The sequence below is a fragment of the Meriones unguiculatus genome, chromosome 5 (genome assembly GCF_030254825.1).
Source record: "Meriones unguiculatus strain TT.TT164.6M chromosome 5, Bangor_MerUng_6.1, whole genome shotgun sequence".
In the NCBI taxonomy this organism is placed as follows: domain Eukaryota; kingdom Metazoa; phylum Chordata; class Mammalia; order Rodentia; family Muridae; genus Meriones; species Meriones unguiculatus.
In genome coordinates, this window is record NC_083353.1 from 42,386,582 (window position 1) to 42,408,910 (window position 22,329).

The 22,329-nt window shown below is 44.7% G+C and overlaps 1 protein-coding gene across 2 annotated transcripts in view; it reads right to left on the reverse strand.

Annotated features, from left to right (window-relative positions):
- Positions 1-22,329, reverse strand: part of Rab7a (RAB7A, member RAS oncogene family) — a 53,656-nt gene that overhangs the window by 4,347 nt on the left and 26,980 nt on the right. For both annotated transcript variants that reach the window (XM_021638815.2, XM_060383716.1), the window contains exons 2-5: positions 10,091-10,151; positions 7,291-7,417; positions 1,450-1,668; positions 590-718 (exon numbers count right to left, since the gene is read on the reverse strand). In XM_021638815.2, the coding sequence (XP_021494490.1) occupies positions 590-718; positions 1,450-1,668; positions 7,291-7,417; positions 10,091-10,143 (528 nt within the window). In that variant the 5' untranslated portion in view covers positions 10,144-10,151. The remainder of the gene's footprint in view (positions 1-589; positions 719-1,449; positions 1,669-7,290; positions 7,418-10,090; positions 10,152-22,329) is intronic.

Consider the following 22,329-nt stretch of genomic DNA (forward strand, 5'->3'; position numbering starts at 1 on the left):
GCATGTGTGTACTCTCAGGAAAAAGCAATTTCCTGTACTGAGAGCTGAGTCAGGTAATCACTATCATCCTTTGAAGCTGGCATTCCGTCTTGCAGGAGAGGGGAGAAGCTCAGATGCCAATGACTAAATGATAGCTGGGATGCTGAGTCAAGCTTATCTCAATAAATACAAACACTGATCTGGTAGGAGTGGACCCCTAAATGGCCCAAAAACCAACCAACCAACTAACCCACTCAGGAATAATTGAGCCCACACCTCCTTCACAAGGATGTCCCTGTTTTGTTCCCTGATGCTTACACTATGTCTGGAACTCACTATTGAAGGATGAGGCTGCCCTCAATGCTCTGTATTTTAGGTAAGTGTTCGATCACCAAGCCACAGTGCCACAGTGCAGCTCTGCCCTGAATGGTTCTGATGACTAATAAAGCTGTGGATCCCCTGGGGACAGAGGCAGAATCGGTCATGACCTACCCATCCAGAGAAGCACTTTATGTTTTCCTAGCTATAGCTTAGAGAGGAGAGGCATCAAGGAAGGGACAGCAGACAGCACCAGAGGGCACCATACAGCTCCGGGGCCCTGGAGACCCACCTGTTTAAGGGCATTCCGAGCAATTGTCTGGAAGGCCTGCTCCACATTGATGGCCTCCTTGGCACTGGTCTCGAAGTAGGGAATGTTGTTTTTGCTGTAGCACCAGGCTTGTGCTCTCTTTGTGGCCACCTACAGGAGGAAGGAGGACACTAGTGACATGAACAGAAGACACAATTCTCCCCAGGACAAGTATACTGGTGAAAACAGAATCTGGTAATGAGGACGAGTGTGGCATAGAGACCTACATGTCAGCTCACTCAGCTGCCCATCTGAAGGATCCAAACTGGAGGTACATCTGTCCATAGCCAGACCTTGTGGCCCTTGTGCTATGGACCAAGAGCCAAGCACAGGAGGTGGAGAGCGATTCTCCTGGGGTCCCAGTCCACAGCTGATTTCTGGTATGAACCCTCTCTCCCTCACTCATCTAGGGCTACCTGTGCAGAATGCCACTGGTACAGATTTCGAAGTGCTCCCCAGTTAGCTCTTTCCTTCCCCTACCCCAGCCAAGGAAAGAGAAGGAGATGTCAGAAATAAGTTGAGCTATAATTAACAAAGCTTTGTTCCAACAGAAATGCTGTGTAGAATTACAGCAGAGCAAGATGACTCAAGCCCATAGCATTCTCCCACCCTTGAAATGAGAAAACCAATTCCTTCCTTTATGGTGCATCAGGAGAACGGAAGCTCTGAGAACGAAGATAGCTCTGCATCAAAGCTGGCTAGGGACAGCTGGGGTACTGGGGGACAAGCACTCCCACCAGAACCTTCCCAGGTTATTCTGAGCATGCAACAAGACCCCCCACATTCCTCCCAGGCAGCAGAGGAGCAAGGCTGTGACGGTGACTGCCACTGTTAGTGCTTACTTGTCTGTTCTCGAGGTCAATCTTGTTTCCCAACACAACAAAAGGGAAGTTCTCAGGATCCCGGGGGCTGGCCTGGATGAGAAACTCGTCTCTCCAGCTGTCGAGGGTTTTGAATGTGTTGGGGGCAGTCACATCAAACACCAGAACACAGCAATCTGCACCTCTGTAAAAGGCCACACCCAGAGACTGGAACCGCTCTTGACCGGCTGTGTCCCAGATCTGCAAGCAACAAAACACCTGGTCTTCAGGAGGTGCTGGTGTGTGTGTGTGTGCACATGTACAGGAGGAGTACATGAGTCTCCTCTTTCTTCCCCCAGGTATGTACATGGAGCATGAACATACACAGCCTCAAGACTTACGTGTCCTGGGAACTTTCCAAGGGCTTGTTTATTATGCTTTATTTGATGCATAATAAACTAGATGCAGCATAGGCAGGCCTCAACTTGCAGTCCTTCTGCCTCAGCTTCCTCAGTGTTGAGATTACAGACATGTACTACCACAAGTTTTAGAAATAAAAGACTACTGACTAAAATGATGTATCTATATATTTTTAACAATGTCATTTCTTTAATGAAAAAGCTTTGTTTGTAACTCAAAACCCAAATTATCCAAAACTCCTGACAAAAAGATCTAGAGTAGATCTGCAGCAAGTCCCACTGGTTGAGCATAGACAGTGTCCTAGGGGCCATGTTCAACTCAGTGGCAAATGGTATATGCAATTCAAACACACAAATTTTTGAAAAAACTCAAGAAAATTGAGTCATTGTTCCTAGAAAGTTTCTAAAATCACCTTCACTTCAAACTTTAAAAAGTACAATTCGTATTTGTCAATGAGAACAAAAAATACAGCCCTATGTTAAATGGTACTTTAAAATTTTCTAACTGAATTTTTTTGGAGGGTTAGTGGTGGGAGCAGAACCCAGGGCACTGTAAACTCTGAGTAAGCTCTACTGCTCACCTATATATTTCCCAAATATTTTTTTATATCCCAACTTATACCCATATATTTGTCTATCAGTCTCTTGATAATTCGGGTCGGTGGAACATATGGCCTCATAAATGCTAAGTACACAATCTACTACCTGACAGGTATTACTACGCCACTGTACTTAAAGAGCAAACCTATGGCCAGGGAGATGGTTCAGCAGCTGCTCTTCCCTGGGTTTGAATCTCAGCACCACATGGTGGCTCTAATTCCAATTCCAGGAGATCTGGCACCTTCTTCTGGGTGTGCGTGGGCTCCAGGCGGGAATGCGGTGCAGAGACACATGCACATAGAACACTATCCCCCATGACACTTCCCCCCCCACACCCCAGAAGTAAAATGGTGCCTGGAGAAATGTCTTATACCAGTAGCGCTCTGCTGTAAATCTCTTTCAACTTGCCTTTTCTCATATCCAAAATGAACAGCTAACAGTCCTTGTTATGCTGCACTTTATCCCCTGGTCATGCATCCTTATATGCAGGGCTGCATGAACACTCTCACGCTGCTCTCCTCAAGCCAAACGTTAGTTTTAAGCCATAGACAGACAAAGAATCTCCTAGAATGGTAGGCACGCATGTGTCCACCTTGCAGAAGAGCATCCATCTCAATATTACTCTAATTCCCTGATATCAGACTTTGAGGCCATTAAGGTTTCAGGACCTGCCATTTGCTATACTCCACCCCTGTAACCCCGAGCTGCCTGTCAGCACGTGCTCCTGTTCAGTGACTTCTTTGGCTATTTGGGAATCACCCTGTTTAGGTGTTAGATTTAATGTGCTCTCATACAATCTTGACCTTATGACTTGTTCTCGGTCCACTTTCTCGGTCCACTTTAAGTGCTCAAGGTAAAAAAATAGCCTCTCTTTTCTATTTGTATGTTTTAACTTGTGCTCTCCCCCCCCCCCCCCACTTCAGGTCCCGAAGGCCCTGCTCCAGCTGTCCAAGCGGGATCTGTGTCCCTCAGAGTTCCCAGCAAGGGCCCATGCCTGTGTCCTGTCCCATGGGCATGCTTGTGCAGACACCACTGCTTCAGTGACTTCAGTTGACCATGTTCCTGAGTGCTAACGCATGGCTGGCTGAAGCTAGCACTGCATACTGACTCTTAGCTTCTTCAACGCTATCAGAAATGTGAGCGGTAAAACACAGCCATCTCTAATCCACTGGACATTACAATGGGGAACTCCAATCCTGGTTTCCTTACAGCAGGACCTAATGTGGAATTCACACCTGAAGACTCAACTAACAGCACGCCAGGCCTTGAGTAGGCATTCATGGATCTCTCTCCTTGTCATTATTCCTAGACAGTCTAATAACTGCTCACATAGAAGCAGGTATTGTAAGTAATTTGGAAGGTTAAAGTTCTGTAGGGTAATGTCCTCACATTCTACATAGACATGACCAATTGATTTTATTTATAAAACATTTTTGATTTAAATTTTTTAATTATTTTATCCTATGAGTGTTCTGTCTGCATGTAAGTCTGTGTACCACCTGCATGCCTGGTATCAAGGAAGCCAGACAAGGATGTCAGATTCTCTGGGACTATAGTTACAAATGGTTGTTGAGTACCAGGATGCATGCTAGAACTCCAGGGTACTCTGGAAAAGAGTAAACAGTGTCCTTAAACACTGAGCCACCCCTCCGGCCCTTATGTTTATCTTTTTAAAGATAGGGTCTAAAGTAGCCCATACTACCCTGAACTCTCTCAAGCTGTGACAAGCATGCACTAGCACATTGTTTTATGTGGTGCTGGGGACTGAATCCAGGATTATATGCATGCCATGCAAGTGCCTGACCACCTCAACGACACAAACCTGAAACCCAGGACACGACATAAAGGTTACATCTCGGTGAGGAAGTGTCTCAACCAATCCCGAGTAAACATGCATGCTTTCTTTGCTCCACAGTTCTGAAGATGGAACCCAGGGCCTGATGCATCATAGCAAGTATTCTATTGTGGAACGACTCTTCTAGCTCTATGTGCCTGAGTTTATTTATTTGATTTTTTTGAGACAGGGTTTCTCTGTGTAGCCCTGGCTGTCCTGGACTTGCTTTAGAGAGAGCAGCCTGTCCTTGAACGCAGATCAGCCTGGCTCTGCCTCCTGAGTCCTGGCTCAGAGTTCTAATCTAAAAACAATCTGCTGGCCACGCCTTTTGGGCACCACCCACTGCAGCCACTGTTGTAGTGCTGTGGTTAGTTGGCAGCCTCATGGCTGCTCCTTTCTTGGCTTCCATGTCCATCCTTTCCTTGGCTCCTCTTTAGTCTTTTCAGGGTGGCTATCATTGCCATTCAGGTATATTTTTTATGTATCTTTCCTGGAAGTTGAGCTTTCTGGATCTCTGAATTGGTGCAATGTCAATTCTTCTTTTTATTCCTCCTGTAACTGATTAAAAGCAGGTCTGTGCTGGAATATAGCTCAGTAGAAGGGTGCTTGCTGGGCATGTGTAAACCCTAGGACAAAAATAAAACTCACGTGTGTGTGAGCTCACTGCGCCTGCTTTTCTCCCATTTCTTTGTTGCAGATCCTTTCTTCTATGCCCATTCTACTGTAAACTGAAATTTCCAAAGTTTTACAAGCTCTATTAATTTTTTTTCTCAAGTCTACACTGCCTGTTTTCTTCTCTGTAGATGTAAGATTGTTTTTCTTTTAAATTAGAATCAGTGAACAGGGCTGTAGTGAGAGCTTGTGTGAGAACACCTTATCATTTGGAGGTTCCAGGCTCAGTCCCTAACACTGCCCACCCACCCCTCAGAGAGGGGAGGGTTCTAATATGTTAACTGGGTCTAATAGTTAATGCCTGTACTCCTAGCACTTTGGGAAACAGAGGCAAAACAATTGCAGCCTGGGCTATATAGAGTGACTGCCCACCTGTGAAAAGAAACCCTTTATCCTGGACGGCCCTGAACTAGCTGGGATTACAGCCTGTGAAACCAGACCCCACTCCTTCGTAAAAAGCACTCTCAAAGACCAAGGTGGTCAGCATGGGCTTCTTTTTCTGTGATGCCTTCTTCTCTTACTTATCTTTTACTCCAAGCTGCTAAAACTCTTGAGGAGTATGTGGGGATCCCTCCAGACTCTGCCCCATCACTCAGAAGCTGCCACCTCATCCCATTCTCTTCTAGACCCTTCTGGCCCGTGGGTCTTCACTGTGGCTCATTTGATGCTACCTGGTGGGATGGACTACAGCAGTGAGTGTGGCAGGGACCTCACTTCTCCACTCTGTGACGCCCAAAATCACAGCCCGGTTCTGGTGTTTGCCCAGCACCTGTTCCTTCCCACTTCTGCTGCTGTGGACAACCCCAGCTTATCTGCTCTTCCTGCAAATCACCTGTTCTCTCTGGTCTCCTGCAGTCTCAGGGTCCTTTTTGTTTGTCTGTTTTTGTTGTTTTTCCAAGACAGGGTCTCGTGTAGCTCTGGATGTCTTTTACTGTGTAGGCCAGGCTGGCCTCACAGGGGTCCACAGAACTCACAAAGGTGCACTTGCTTCTTCCTCTCAAGTACTGGGATTGAAGGTGGGCTCCACTAAGCCTGGCCAGTATCAGGTTCTTTTTGAAACCCTGCCCAACCCTTGCAGCATAACAGTTTAAGAATGCCTTTCATTTATTTTGATGTTTTGTTCCAGTTTTTGAAGTTCTAAAGTTTCCATATCCTCATTTTTTTATAGCAGCCCCCCCCTTAAGTAGTCATTGTGAAGATAACTTGTGACATATGATTTCCTCAAATGGCCTCTCCTTCCAATTTTAAGTGTCCCACACACTAATTTTGTTTTTTTCAAGAATGATAGGAGTTTCTGTTAAATTCTTCAAGATAGATTCCTGTTCTCTGAAGAGTATAAACTTAGTTAGATATTATACACATGAAGCTGGATCTGGGTACACCATCTTTTAACTTCAGCTCCTGGGGGAGGCTGAACGGAGATTTACAGATTCAAGGTCAGTGCCTGGGCAGTGACATGATACCTTGTCTCCAGACACTAGTTTTAAAAGGTCTGGGGACAAAGCCTGACAGCAGAGCATTTGTCTACTAGCACTTAAGGGATCCTAGGTTCAGTTTCAAGTTCGCCATCCCCCAAACACACACCACCAAAGCAACCACCATACATGGGGACAGGGCACAGTGGGGCACTGCCTCAAGCCCACGAGTCCCACAGCATTGCCACATCTTTGGCCTGTCTCCCTGTCTTGCTTTTACATTCTTTCTGGGGACTGGACATGGGAGGGTGGGGAGTAAGGGTTTGAGGGGGATGTTTCAGTTTTAGCTCCCCACATGGGCAGTAGTTTACAGTTCCTGTCCTTTCACAGCTGAAACTGAAAAATCATCCAATATGTGTATGGGGGGGGGGAGTGAGAAGTCAGGGGGGTCAGTTTTAGCTCCCCACATGGCAGTGGCTTACAGCTCCTGTCCTTTCACAGCTGAAACTTAAAAATCATCCAATATCATGGCAGAAGCCTCTGAGTGTATCACAATTTCACTTCCCCCTTTGTTCTAGAAATTTGCTTTTCTCTAATTTAATGACTAACTTTCTGGTATTTTGAAAATCTTCAGATGTATGTGTGTATGTGTAGGTGGGCTAGGGAAGGTTGACTTCTATTAGCTCCATCCTAAAATTCAAGCCAATTAAGAGTTCTTATCTTTGTGCCAGGTGTGGAGGCAGAAGCCTGTAATTCTACCACTCAGGAGGCAAAGGCAGGAGAACTCTGTTACAGAGTTTGAGGCCAGCCTAGCCTGACACCCCGTTGTTCCCCCAGACCCACAAAAGGGTAAATGAAACAGTATACATACAAACATACACACAATACATTTTAAAAGATTAATTAAGCTAGCGGTCTGGCTGGCAGCTGAGCAGTGGCTTACCTGCATGGTAACAAGTCTGTCGTCTACCATCACCTCCTTGGTCAGAAAGTCTGCTCCTATTGTGGCTTTGTACTGGTTACTGAACTTCTTATTCACATACTGGTTCATGAGAGATGTCTTTCCAACACTGAAATTGGAGAAAAACCGTAAGTCTAAGTCAAATAAGGGGCTGAAACCAACCTGCGTCTACAATTTTAAAAGCAATTTGTCTGGGCTAGGGAGATACTTTACTTGGTAGAGTGCTTGCCTGACACACATAAGGCCCTGGGTTCAATCCCTAGTACTGCAACAGTTTAAAAAAACCAAACAAAGCATTTTATCCAAGGAACTTGCCTGCCATAATTGAGAATGGGCATCTCCCTCTCTGCCAAGGATAGCACCAACAATCACCCTAGCTAGCATCGCATACTAAAAGACTTGTGTTTTCCTGGGATGGTGCAGGAGGAGGGGCCCGACAGGGTGGCTCGGCAGGTGTGGTGTTTTGAATGAGCATGCCCCCACAGGCTCATGTATCTGAACTTGATCTCTTGTTGGGGAGGTGTGTCACTGGGGGTGGGCTGTAAGATTTCAAAAGATTCTTACCCATTTGCAGTGCATACTCCCACCCTCTATTCTCCCTTAGTCTGTGAATCAAGACACATGGTTCCCACCACATGGTCATGGACTTATCCTCTGAAACTGTAAACCCCAATAAACTCTTTCTTATGTAAATGCCTTTGCCATTGTGTCTCATCCCAACAGCAGAGACTTAACTAAGACAGCACTGCCAAGCCCAGCGACATGAGTTCAATCCCAGGATCCACTGAGGGTTGAGGGTTCTTGCAAATTATAGTCTGACCTCCACACATGTACCAAGACATGTGCAATCCCCACACATACACAAACACAAAATAAATGCCCCCACAATATGCAGAATAAATAAATAATTAAAACGATACAGGGGAAAAAAGGATTAGCTCTGTAGCAGAGCCCCTTTGATTCTAGCATAGCATTAAAACACACACACACCAAAAACAACACCACCACCAAAAACCCATAAAACAAGAAACCACAGTGCAGATATCTATCATACACGGAACACAGTCCACACACTTCAGTACAGAGAACTCAGGTGGTAGAACTTAGCACATTTTTCCTTCTAGAAGGCAGAAAGATATATACTCCTAAAAACAATCTTATGAGCAGCTCACTCTGCCATTCCAAACCATCACTGTACTCCTAGGTGTTCAGTGATAGAGCTAAAGGTAAAGGTACCTGCTGCCAGCCTGAGAGCCTTAATTCAATCTCCTGGACTCCATAGTAGGAAGGAAAAACAACTCTTGCACACTGTCTTCTGACCTTCGTATAGACATACATATGCACACACATAATAATAAAATGTAATTTCCAAAAATTCAAAGAAATTGCTCCAAGGAAGTTTTTCACCAAGAAAACTCAACAACCAAATGTTCAGTAAAGTAAGGGTAGCGTCAAGGCAACACAACCTAAAGCCTTTCTTGTCCATGACTTTCCACAAACAATCAAATTCGTATTCAGAGAACCTGGACCTACACACAGCCGAAGGCAATTGTGCCGGCTGGGGTGTAGCTCAATGGCTGACCACTGGCCTAGCGTGTCAGGGCTTGGGTTGCATCTCCAGCACTGCAGCACAATTAGGATTTACAGGGAAATAGCAGTGTGATCTGTAATGCATCAAAGGCCAGAGCCTCCTCTCAAACAAGTTTGGGCAGCACAGACAGTGTGTTGTTTCTGACAGCACTGGGCAGGGGACACTAACCTTAGACTCCGCACCACGTGTGTATGCAGTTTCAAAAACAAGAAAATGCTTGTTGGAGGGTTCTTTAAGCAATTCAAATAGGCCAAACAGACAGGAAAACCACTGGCTCTGAAGGAAAGAACGTTGGCATACAGGACACGCCCACTTTCATTATTGTTCTTATTGCCTTCTTTTCCTGAGGCAGGTCTATACAGTCCAGGCTAGCTTCAACATTTCAGGCTTAATGGATCTTCCCATCTCAGCCTTTCAAGCAGCTGGGATGACAGGCATGTGCCACTGTCCTACGTTACTATTTTTATACACAAGCACTCAGTGAAGCAAGGCCATCATGAGTCACATAAGAAACCATGTCTGAAAACTATAGTACAAAAAACAAACAAAAACAAGGCAGAGACGGGCAGATCTCTGTGATTTCAAGGCCAGCTTGGTCTACACAAAGAGTTCCAGAACAGACAGAGCTACATGGTGAGAACCCTGTCTTGACTCCCCCCTAAATTTCCTAACACACACACACACACACACACACACACACACACACACACGCACACACACACAGAGGCACAGCAGAAGGAAGGGAACACACGTGTGCACAAGCCACATCTGCACTGGCAAGGTACTAACAACAACAGATCATGAGAAGAGCACTTCCTAGTCTGGCCAGTTGGTACAGAAGAGAAGCCATAAAAAATGACCTTCATTTACTGGGTTCAGATCCCCAAGCCCCCAAAAACCCACACCCTAAAGAGATGGTGATATAGCTGTAGTAGAATCAATGCCTAACGTGCTTAAGATCCTGGGTTATTTCCAGGAAAACACATGCTCACACAGGACATACACACACGCATGCTAAAGGCAAGGAACAAAAATATACACCAAAGCAATATTCAAATTTCTACTACATTCCAACAGTAAAGGATAGAGGACAGGCCAAGAGCAGAATTTGAAACTGCTGATATTGGGATCAGAAATGATGAGGCTCCAAGCCAATCCATCTGTGAGCTCAAATTCGTGAGAAACACTTACCCAGAATCTCCCAGGATGATGACTTTCAGCAACACTTTCTTCCTAGAGGTCATCCTTTAAGCTGTAGAAAGAAGGAGAGGAGCACAGGTGAGCTGAGGAAACAGCAAGGCAGACACTGTCTCCTACACTGCCATTACTCCATCAAGGACAGAGCCTCAGCTTTAACTCAGATTGCCCTTGGGTCCTGATGAAAAGAACAGCAACCTTTGTAGAACTGTGAACCCTTGAGCTGCTTTAGACTGCAGGAGTGCTGGATCCAGTACTGGCATCAGCAGCTAGGATTAACACTCCAGACTCAAAAAGAGTGAAGATTTGCCTCACTGCTTAAGCATTACTCTCTCAGTAAAAGAACCTTTCGTTCTTTTTTTCCTTCCTTCCTTTCTCCAATATCCCCTCCATATTTCTTTCTTTTGTTTTTCCAAGACAGGGTTTCTTTGTGTAGCTCCAGCTGCCCTGGAACTCATTCTGCAGATGAGACTGGGCTCAAACTTAGAAATCTGTCTGCCTCTGCCTCCTGGGTGCTGTAATTAAAAGCATGTGCCATCATGCCTGGCTAGTAACCACTTTATTAAAGCAGTATCCTGTGCTGGATAGTTTTATGTTAACTTGACACAAGCTAGAGTCATTTAGAGAGGAGGGAGTCTCAAATGAGAAAATATCTCCATAAGATCAGGCTGTAGGCAGGTCTGTAGGCCATTTTCTTAATTAGTGATTAACAGGAAAAGTGAGGGCCCAGCCCCCAGCCCATTGTGATGCTATCCCTGCCTGAGCTATTGGTCCTGGGTTCTATAAGAAAGCAGGCTGAGCAAGCCACGAAGAGCAATCGAGTAAATAACAATCTTCCATGGCTTCTGCATCAGCTCCTGCTTCCATGTTCCCATCTGGTCTGAGTTCCTGCCTTGGCTTCTCTAAATGAACTGTGCCTTGGGATGTGTGGGCCAAATAAGTCCTTTCCTCCCCAAGATGTTTCTGGTCACAGCACTTCATCACAGCAATTATAAACTAAGACATACCAACTCTTCTTCCCCAACTACTGTTTGCTGCTTTAAAAACACTTATATTCGGGGTTGGAGAGATGGCTCAACGCTCTGGAAGAGCACTGGCTGCTCTTCCAGAAGACTGGGGTTCAATTTCCAGCTACCCACATGGCAGCTCACAACTGCCAATAGCTCTAGTTGCTGGGGATCTGACACCCTCACACAGACATACACGAAGTCAAACCACTGGAAGTATATAAAATAAAAATACATTAAAGGAAAACACTTATATTCATCAGTACACATGCTATCTATAGTCTCCCTTTTCTAACAGTCTCCACGAGGACAGTTTTACTTTCTATGTGCCTGGTGTCAAGTGAATTACCAAGCATGGGGTTAGTATAGATGAACAATGCTTCAAAGTGAAACTCTAGGGACAATCTTTCCCCAAAAAAACTAGGCAGCCTTTGTTTCCCCTTACCATACAATATGTAAAATGCCGAATCTCACTCAATTCACTCTTCCAGCACTTGTCAAACCTTAACAACAACAAAAAGCCCCCTGAGTCAGTAACTTATCAGAAAATGAATGGATTTGAAAAATACTACTTGCCAGCTGAGCACTGTATGTAAACTGGTTAACTACTGGCTCCTATTATTTTGACGTATATCCCATACACCAGGTGACTAACAAAATATAGTTCAACAGGCCAGGAAAAAAGCAGCAGGCCACAGTGCCAGAGCCAGCTGCTTTTTCAACAGGCGATAGTGGACCCAAGAACACACAGGAGACACTGTACTGGCCTAGAAGGAAGCGGACTCCTTCACCCCTCAAACTGACTGTTTTCCATTGTTTCTGACTAGGAGGACAGTGTGCAAATAGGAGTGGTGTTTTGTGAACTAATGAAAAGCTATTTGCTGTGACAAAAATGAAGAACCCCTTGACATGATTTATTCTAGATCACAGTTTCAAAGGCATCAGGGCAGTTGCAAGGACTGTGGGCCCACAGTGACATAGAACATTATGGTGGGGAGGGTGTGGAATGAAACTTGTTACTTCATGATACTCAGAAAGCATACAGTAAGCAAGCCTGTACCACTGGGCTTCTTCCTTTTATTCCACTGGGCTCCCAAGGTATGGGTATGGGATGGTACTACCAACATTCAAAGAATGTCTCTGGAGTCAGTGAGATGGCTCAGCAGGTGCAGGTACTTGCTTCCAAGCCTAATGACCAGAGTCGAATCCCCGGTCCTACAAGCTTGGAAGAGAGACACTACTCCTAAAAGTTGTCCTCTGACCTCCACATGTACGCTGGGACATGCAGACACATACACACACAATAAAATAAATATGTAATATGTAACTTGTGGAAATGCCATCACAGACACCAAAGACAAGCCGTGCACATTTCAATGCCTCTCAATCAAGATAAACCACCAGAGAAGGTCTGGCTATACTCATGCTCGAAGCCATGTTCACACTGTGGTCTATGACCACAGCACCTCTCAAGCTCAGTGGCACTGCTCAGTGCAAGGAAGCTGAACCGTCAGACTGTTTCCTTTAGCCACCTAGGAGATTTTCCTCATATCCTACACCATACATTACATATGGAGCCTTACTCTTCCTAGTCCCTGCAGGAACTGTGTCAACTAAGCAAGGTCATCTAAGCTAAGTATCTATCACCTTTGAGATGGAGATTGTGATGGTGGGGTAGGGGGTGAGACATAGGGTCTCACTGTGTAGACCATGGTGGCCTAAAACTCAAGAGACCCACCTCCTGCCTCTGGTACCACATAGCTTGACTGCTTAGTAGCCTCTCTGAGTATCAGAAGGGAAGCACCACACTCAGGCATGCTGACCACACCTGTTTCCTTCCCAGCGTGTCTGCCCCCAGAAAGCCCAACATGCTAAATCTGCAGCAGTGAAGCGAGACACCGGAGTCCCTCTCTTCATCTGCAAACTATGGGACCTATACAGGGATGCTGCCCCAATGCCATCAAATTCCCACAACAGTAGACAGTATTTCCAGCATACAAGTTGGTTACTTTCATTCCCCCATGTTGTTAATACATAAAAAATATGGAGGAAGGAATGTTGTGAGAAACATCTCTGGGGCTAAGGATGCTGCTCTGTGGTAAGAGGAACTGTCCAGCCCATACAAGGCCCCAGGTCTGATTGGCAGCACCACAAGGAGAGGAGAGAGGGAACGAAAGAGAGAGGAAGAAGGAAAAGAGAAAGAAACTTCTCTGATTCTTTCTGTCTGTGGGACAATTTGGGAGGCAGCAAGAGCTGAAGAAGGATTGAGGGAGGGAGAGATCTTCCACTCAGACTCATAGCATTCACACGTGGCCAGCAAGCAGCAGTGGGCATCAACAGTGGGAGTTCTTGCCAGAGTTCATTCAACATATGGTGTATGTGCAAGGACATGAGAGTCACTCTTTCAAAGGAAGACGTTCCAGCTGCTCAGGCTCCCCAAGGGGCCCATGGTAGGCTTCAACATCCCACATAACTTATTTACTAACAAGGGTATGTTTTTGCAGCTCAGGAGGCACAGGCAACACCAGCTTGTTGGAGGGGTGGGAAAAGAAGGATGATGATGGCATGGTACTGTGCATTCCTTAAGAGGAAATTAATTAAGAAGAAAAAAAGAGGAAATTAAGAAAGAAACCAAGAAGCTAATCAATCTAGAGAAGACATGCCCATTGCTACTGTGTCTTCACCACAGTAATGGTCACCACTGCCACTAAATATTGAGTTCTCCCTCCGAAACATACCTGGTCTCAAGAGAGCTGCTGATTTATATTTAGAAGGATATAACCTTGAAAGAACTATAGTGAAAGAACTCTATCCCGAAGCTGGGAGAAGGGCACACTTCAATTCTGAAATTTGTTTTTATGGACCTTAAGACCTGGCTGTGTAATCTCTGTGAGTTCAAGGTCAGCCTGGTCTATAAAGTAGTCCAGAACAGTGGGGGAGGGGAGGCTGCCTGTGGAGCTAGGAGACCAGAAGCATTGTATCTGGAGAAAGGGTACTGACCCAAAGTCACCGCAGACCTGTGGCTACTGTGGCTAGCTGGCTACTGGACTTAGCAATCGCCATTCCAAATCAAGCACACCTCCCTCAGGGCAGGTGAGACCACATTCAATTCCATTTACTTTCTTTACTTTCTTACTGTTTAGCCACTTATGTAAGATTAACTTACACACAGAAGAGGATGGGAACAGAATGGCAGACTCAGGCTGGCAAGATGGCTCAGTGGGTAAGAGCTCTTGCCATCAAGTCTGACAGCCTGAACTCGGGGCCTGGGACCAACCTGGTGCAGGGAACCTGCAGTCGTCCCCCCAACCCCAGCTGTCTACTGACCTCAGCAGATACCTCAAGTCACAGGAATGCCTCCCAGCCCCCAAAATACACTCCAGACAATAAATATAAATGAAATAAAGTTTCTAAAATAGGTAGAAGCCAGAAATACAGTATTATTAAACAACAGGAAGCTAAGGGACTGGGAATGGTAGTGAAAACTTCTCACTGGTTAAAACAAAAAAAGACCACCCAAGCTGGGCGTGGTGGCACAGGGAGGCAGAGGCAGGTGGATCTCTGTGAGTTCAGGGCCAGCTTGGTCTACAAAGCAATTCAGGACAGCCGAGGCTATCCAGGGAAACCCTGTTTTGAAAACCCAAATAAAATAAAATATTAAAAAAAAAAAAAAAAGGCCAACTAGTGACTCAGCTATACTTTCTAGAAAAATTGAAAGACATACTGATAGCTGGTTCTGAGAGGGCAAGAATAAAACAACACTAGCCAGGTGAGGAAGAAGAAAGAACGAGTGAGTGGCTCTGGCCAGATCACTGCTGTAAAAATAATAAAGTCATGTGGTGAGGAGAGCTTGGAAGGATTTAGCAATTGGCTGCACTGAGTTTGTGCACCTCTCTCTTACTGCAGCAGTCTCCTTGGCAATATACCTACTTAACTCCAAACCCAGGTTCCCAGAGGACTCCCAGGGCACGAGGGCCTGTCCATTGTTTTTCTTCTGGTCAAATTGTGCCTGAGATGCCTGCCAATTCTGAGATGTTTAAAAATCCCAAGCTAGCCTCCAACCTCCAATTCTCTAGTGCCCATGACTTTTCCTGCACTACCTGGACAACTGGGGTTCCACATATGATCAGTGACACTCTGCTAGCTTGCGAGGAGAAACGGAATAGCACAAAGGTCGAGTCTCCCTGAAAGATAAGCCTGCTGCGTTGCCAATCCTGATGGAAACAGTTACCAAATCATGATCCTCCTAATGAAGCTGTGGCCTCCACCTACACATGATTTTGTTTTTCATTTGCTTTTGAGATGCTAGAATGTATCAAGACTTGAAACACACAGCACAGTAGTGCTCAGGCCTAATTTGTATGTTCCAGGACTTTTTATGTATCTGTAGTTTAATTTAGAACTACCTTCTCTGAGGAAATTTAAGAGGAAAATGCTACTAAACACCTTCAAAAGAAACTTGAAGGCGTCTAGGAGGAAATGCTAAAGATGAAAATATCTAGGATGAGAACAATGAGGAGTTGCTCAAATGTCTTCACCCAACCCTGGATTTATTCATAAGAGTGTTTTTTTATTCACATGGGTGTCTGTGAACCAAATGTGTGTCAGACTGCTGCAGAGGTAAAAGAGGCTGTTTGTTGGATCCCCTGGCACTAAAGTTATAGAGTTGTGAGCCACCATGTGGATGCTGGGAATCAAACCTGGGTCCTCTGAAAAAGCATCAAGCACGTGTAACCTCTGAGCCTTCTCTGCAGCCCCAAGTCTTATATTTTCCGTTCTCTCTCCTACGGATTCTGGAAGCTCTACTCTGATATTTGTTTTTGTGTGTGTAAGTGTTCTGCTTGCATGTGTATATGCACGGCGTGTAGAAGCTCTACTATGTGACTTCTGAGTAATGCTACTCACAAAACTCTTCAGCCCAGGACCACCAATCAGTGACATAATAATCTTAGTACATTCACTAACAAATTTCAAAAGCAAAAACTGGCACCAGACAACAGGCAGAAATCATACCAACCGCAAGTAAAATACTGGGGGTGGAAAGGCGACACCAAATAAAACAATATAGGAAGTTGTCACAATGAAACCTGTTACTTTGTGTGCTAACTGTATGTTCATATGGAGAATACTAAGATCAAGCTATGCTGAAGGCAGTTATGACAGCTTCAGGAACTGGGAACAATTCCTATAGAAAAGCCAGCTGAGCTTCTGTATAAAGTACAAAAAGATAACAGTGAGTGTCAGGCAGAGAGAACAGCATGTGCATGGGCCTCAAATACATTATAGGGGCCCTTGCAGGCCATGAGAAAGTCCTGACACCAGAATCTAAAGAAGCCCACCACATGAAGACCCAATGATGGGGAATGTTGCAGCTATGAAAGCAAGAGATGACGACACTGGAATGGAGATGAGCCTGGGAGAAAACAGCATCCAGGGGCAAGAGAGATTTGGACAGCACCCTTATTGCGAGCTGGACAGGAAGAGCACAAGAGGTGTAAGATCCGGCTAGCAGAGCAGCTAGCTTGGCATATAAAAACAGAAGCTGAACCAAGAGGGTCATGAGTTTGAGGCTAGCCTGTGCACATGGCAAGGTCAAGGCTGCCTAGGCTGTGGTATTATTAAGACTGTGTCTCAAAATAAAATAAAAACAATGTGATTATTTGGGACTTAAATTTCACCCAAGAAAATGCTTATTTGTGCTGGGATTTTACCACTTTATGCTAAAATGGAAACACCAGCACTCCTCAATTATACAATGCAATATAAAAGAAAACAAATGAAAAGAGCGGCCTTCTGGAGGCTTGCTATCTGGGAAATCAAATGATACTGTTCACAACTCCAGGCAGTAGAAGCAAAACATGGCAAAGGTGGGGGACACGCCTGCAGAGACCAACTCAACACTGAATATGCAATGCCTGAAAAGAGGCATTCCTTCCTTGACACTCTCAAAGGTGAGTTTTAGAGGCTCAGTGGTTAAGTACTGTGTAACTGTGGAGACCTGAGTACAAATCCCCTAAACCCATGTGACGGTAGCCCAGGTGAAGCCAGAGCACAACTGTGATCCCAGTGTTCCTATGGTGAGATGGGAAGCAGAGACAGGAGACTCTCAAACACTCTCTGACAGGCTGTCCCAACCCATGCAAACAGGGAATATGACCAACACCCCAGGCTGTCCTCTGGCTTTTCCATACAGTCTGTTGTTTTGTTTTGTTTTAAATGGTTGGTGGCTTCAAGACATTCTACTTGTCATTAATCCATCTCAAGCATTAGGACATTCCCAGAAAGCAGAACAAAGTGGGAAGAGAGTGGGGTCTGTAATGAAAACAAGCAAGATTAACAGGTCAAGTCCAGAGAGCAGCTGGCTGTCAGGAGAGTAGGAGAGAGAACTGGTAGATGGAGACTCGAGGATGCAGATCCATCTTCTTGCCATGGCACAGGAACGTGACCATGTTGAGAAATAGTCAAGCCCCCTTTTCTCAACTAAGCCTCACTCCCAACCCGAAGTACTTACTGTCAGGTAAGCATGCAACACCTCCCTAACCCCTACCCACCACATGCCCTGGAGTAAGTTTGCTCTCCTCAGTGGTCATGTTCTCTGGACACCAAGCCACTCCACTTTTAGCATGTTGGATTCATGACTACCTGTTCTGCCAGGAGAGAGGAGCACAGGATGGGCACACACTATCCTAAAATGCTTCTTTCTTTCATACTAACTTTCCAAGCTCGGCAGTGCTGGGGGAAGAAAGGGTGGGAAACACTGTGGACACTTTACAGGCCTCCTGTGCTATCTTCCTTTAAAGAACCTTCTTCCTGTAGACACCCATTTTTAGGTGCCTGCCTGTGTGCTTCCAGCTTTCCTAGGGACTGTGACGCTGCCTACCCTTACTCAAATGAAGAGCTTAAGCCATATTAGTCATCATGAGAAAAGGCTGAGATGTCTGAAGAAGAAGAAAAAAGTCTGGGTGCTAGTAAAGTGATGGGATTTAAAAAAAAAAAAAAAAAAAAACCAAAAGAACAAAAAAAGGTCTCTGAAATAGCAAGATAATATTAACAGTATTCCCTGTGCTCTCCCTTAAAAAGTAGAAACCAATTTTATTTCTGGAGACGCTAGCGATCAAACATAGCAGGACCTTACACATGCTAGGCAGGTACCCCACCACTGCCCAAACCCCTCAGTTAGAAAGAATAGCTCTTTTTGCTCAGTGACCTGTGATCCTTAAAGGATTGACTAGAGAAGAAAGCAAATTTCTTATATAATGAGATCAAATTCCAACAAATTGTGTCCATGGCTCTGTATTTTATCACCATGATGGAGAGCAGAGGCAAGGGGCATGTATTTATCAGACAAGAGAGCCAAGTATAAGGAGGCGTTTGCTGTTAGTGCCCACAAGCCAGTCTTGGTGCCTGTAAACACTCCTGCTCCTCTGCAGGCCCAGGGAGCTCGTGGGGCACTCTCAGAGGTGACCGGTGGCACACTGCTCGCAAGGCAAGTAACAGGAAGCTCCCCAGCCCTGTGAGAGCAGGCCACACCATCAGGAAGAGCTGCTTTGACCCGCATGGCACACGTTCTCTCTACTACTTCCTAAGTGCCAATGTGTTGCTTCGAACTTCAGCCCTACAGAGAATAGTAAGGTTGAATGGTGACAGCTAGAGACTATGAAAAGCCAGCACGTGACCTCAGACAACATAGCTCAAGTCCCACTCTTCAAGAAACAAAGAAACACTCAATTTTCATAGGTATCAAAATGTCCAACACCAGGCCAGGCTCTGCATTACATGTTAATGTAAATGTCTGCATTTTTTATTTGGAATATTCGTGTATCCTAAGCTGACCTTATGTTCCTTATGGATTTCAGGCTAGAGGCCTTGAATTCTTCCTGTTTTGCCTCCTTCTGCCAAATGCTGGGAGGCACGCTCCACCACGCCTGACTTTACAGTTGTCTTTACTGCCCTGTTTAAAGAAAAGTTCTTAGAGAACTTCAGATCATATCCCATACTACAGATGAAAACCAGAGACTACCAAACTCTTTAAGAGAAATGACTTAATGTCTAGATTGATCACTGGAGAAAGACCAGTGCTAGGACCTGTGAGAATGCTCAACAGATTTGTTAGTACTTGCTGCACAAGACTGACAAATGCAAAGACAATCTATTCCACCACAGTTCCCCTCTGACTTCTACACGCATGTCATAGCAAGCACATGCAGGACACACCCCTGCCCTGTATGTGCAGACACATACAAATAATAACATTTATAGAAAAAGAAAGAAGAAAGAACAAAAGAACAAACAAACAAATGAACCAGGAGTAGTGAGTGAGACAAGAGACAAGGCCATTCAGGTCTAGCCTTGAGGGGAGGCACTACAGCAATGGAAACCCCACCCTCTTCAACACATTCTACTGCATGAACTCAAAAACGTCTGTGCTTTCATGTGAAAAACAAAGATACAAGTAAGATGTGCAGAGAAAATTGCTATTATGTCACCTGACATACATAATATATCTCTTGGGCTGGAGAGATGGCTCGGCAGTTAAGAGCACTGGTTATTCTTCCAGAGGTTCTGAGTTCAATTCCCAACAACCACATGGTGGCTCACACCATCTATAGCGAGATCTGGTGCCCTCTTCTGGCACGCAGGCATACATGTAGGCAGAGCACTATATATATAATAAATCTTTAAAAAAAAATCCTCTATAACCGCTGCTGTGGGTGCCCATACCAACTTTATGGTTTCCGCTCTATCCACACGCAGACTCACTGCACACGTCTGCTGACTGGCATCTTACTCTAATATGTATTAAACATTCATCTGTATACTTCCCATTGTAATAATATGCTTTTAACAAACACTTCAGTGGATACTCATGTTCCATACAGGGTTATTGTCCATCTTAAAAGCTAAAGAGATCTTTATGAATCTAACTGGCTAACATCAACAGGAAGGAAAAAAAAAAGCAATACTGAAATCATGGAGCCTTGTCTCCAAGTGACCCACTCCCACAGACCAATCTGAATCCTTGCTATAGGCTCCTGACTCCTTAACGGTAAGTTTACTACTGCTCACATGATCCTAGTTACCCAGACTAAAATATTCCATGCTCTGACATTCTTCCTCTAGGCCCAACTAATCAGACTTCCAGATGCCCGTGTTATAAATTCCAGTTGCATTTAGTGTAATCTAGTAGCAGTAAACCTAGTTTAGTTTCAGACAACCCTCCAAGTTCAGTCCTGACATCTATCAAAAGGGCCACCTGAGTCTCCTACCAGACAGTAAGCACAGCACTAAGTAGCTCTATGGCTTCTGCAAATGTCAAAGTAGAAAGTAGAAAGTAGAAACCCGCAAAGGCCACATTCAATGGTTACTTCATAGTTCTTTACTGGATCAGGGAATCTATGCAATTTTAAATAATCAGGCCAGTTATAAAACAAAGCCAAAGTTCCTTAAACTTAGTCATAAAGGATCCTTAAAAGTCGTTTACCTCAAGGCCAAAGAAATGGTTCAGTAGGTAGGAGCACTTGTCCTGTAAGCATGAAACCCGAGTTTAGATCCTAGCGCCCACATAAAATGCTAGGAGTGGGCACACAGGAATATAACCTCAGTGCTGTGGGGAACATCAGCCTAGCTCCAGGAGTGAGAGGTCCTGTGTCATGGAAGTAAGGTAAAGAGTGAGAGAGCAGGACATCTAATGTCCTCTTCTGGTCTCTGTGTGTGCACTCCTCACATACATGCTCCAGCAATCCCCAACAAACACATTATTTCATCTAAATCTGTCATCAGTTAAGATCCACAACAACAGCCCAACATCTCTTGTACAGTTTCTAATGAGCTGAAACTACCTATTATTCTTCTACTGCCTTCTTTTGTAAGGCAGCTTGGTACCATGACCACCCTTCACCACATGACATCCTTCCAGCAATAGTCTCTCAGGAACCAAGCGGAACACTCTTGGTTCTTCCAACTCTTCATGAAAGGTAGTCTAGACTTCCAATGTCCTAGGTGTCCGAAAAGTGTGTACACACTATTATCTGCTTCTATATGCAAGTCACTATGTCTCATGAAAAGTGTACACACTATTATCTGCTTCTATATGCAAGACACTATGTGTACACACTATTATCTGCTTCTATATGCAAGACACTATGTCTCATGAAAAGTGTGTACACACTATTATCTGCTTCTATATGCAAGTGTTATCCACTATAGGACAGACTGCTAGGTATGGTAGCCCATGCCTCTAATCCCAGCACCAAGGAGGCAGAGGCAGGCAGATCTCAGTGAGTGTGAGGATAGTCTGGTCCACATAGTGAGCTTCAAGCCAGCCAGGGTACATAATGAGACCCTTTCTCAAACAATAACAACAAAAAAACAAACAAAAACCAGATTGATGATATAAGAATGTTACTTAAAGAAAAAAGAGGACTGAGAGAATTTTACAGCTCCTCCAAAACTTATCTTCAAGTTCTGAACTATCCCAGTCACAAATATGATGAGCCTTAATGGTCACAATAACAGCCACTCTGACACCGGTTAGCCTTTAGTGTGCTACCACCCACCATTAGTCTCCATCAAGCTTCCCCTAAGGGGTGTTAGTCAGTGACCAGTGACTTCAGAGCTGATAGGCACAGTATACACATTAGTACATCTATGGAATTAACATCTTCACTGGGTGCTGGGGAATGTTGCTAGGTAGATTGCTGGACCTGGGAAGATGCTGTGGGAAAATGTCTAGAGATACAAGTAGGAAGGAAGAAAATGGAAAAAGCTTGAGGAACACTGGCCAAGATTTGAATCTACAATAGTCAATACTAGCCACAGCTGGCTATATTTAATGAAATCAATTCAATAAATTAAACACTTCTTTAGCAACACTAACTCCATTTTTTCAAAGTGCTTAATTACCACCAGCAATAAAAGGCAGATATGGACAGTTCCAACATGTCAGAAAGTTCTGCTGCACAGTGTGGAAATAAACATTTGAGGGTATTTTACTTAGATTACTAGATAGCGTGCCACCTCAAATTTCAACCTATCTATAATCACTTCTTGTTTCATTACCCAGTACCTAACCCATTTCTCCTGCTCTTGAAAAGGCACAGCATTAGTCTTGGCTTTTCAATGACAAACACTTAGTAATATCTGATATTTGAGTTCTTCATGAGAACAATACACTGTACATTTCAAAATATTTGTGGCCTGGGCTACATACAGAGATGGCTAAGGGGT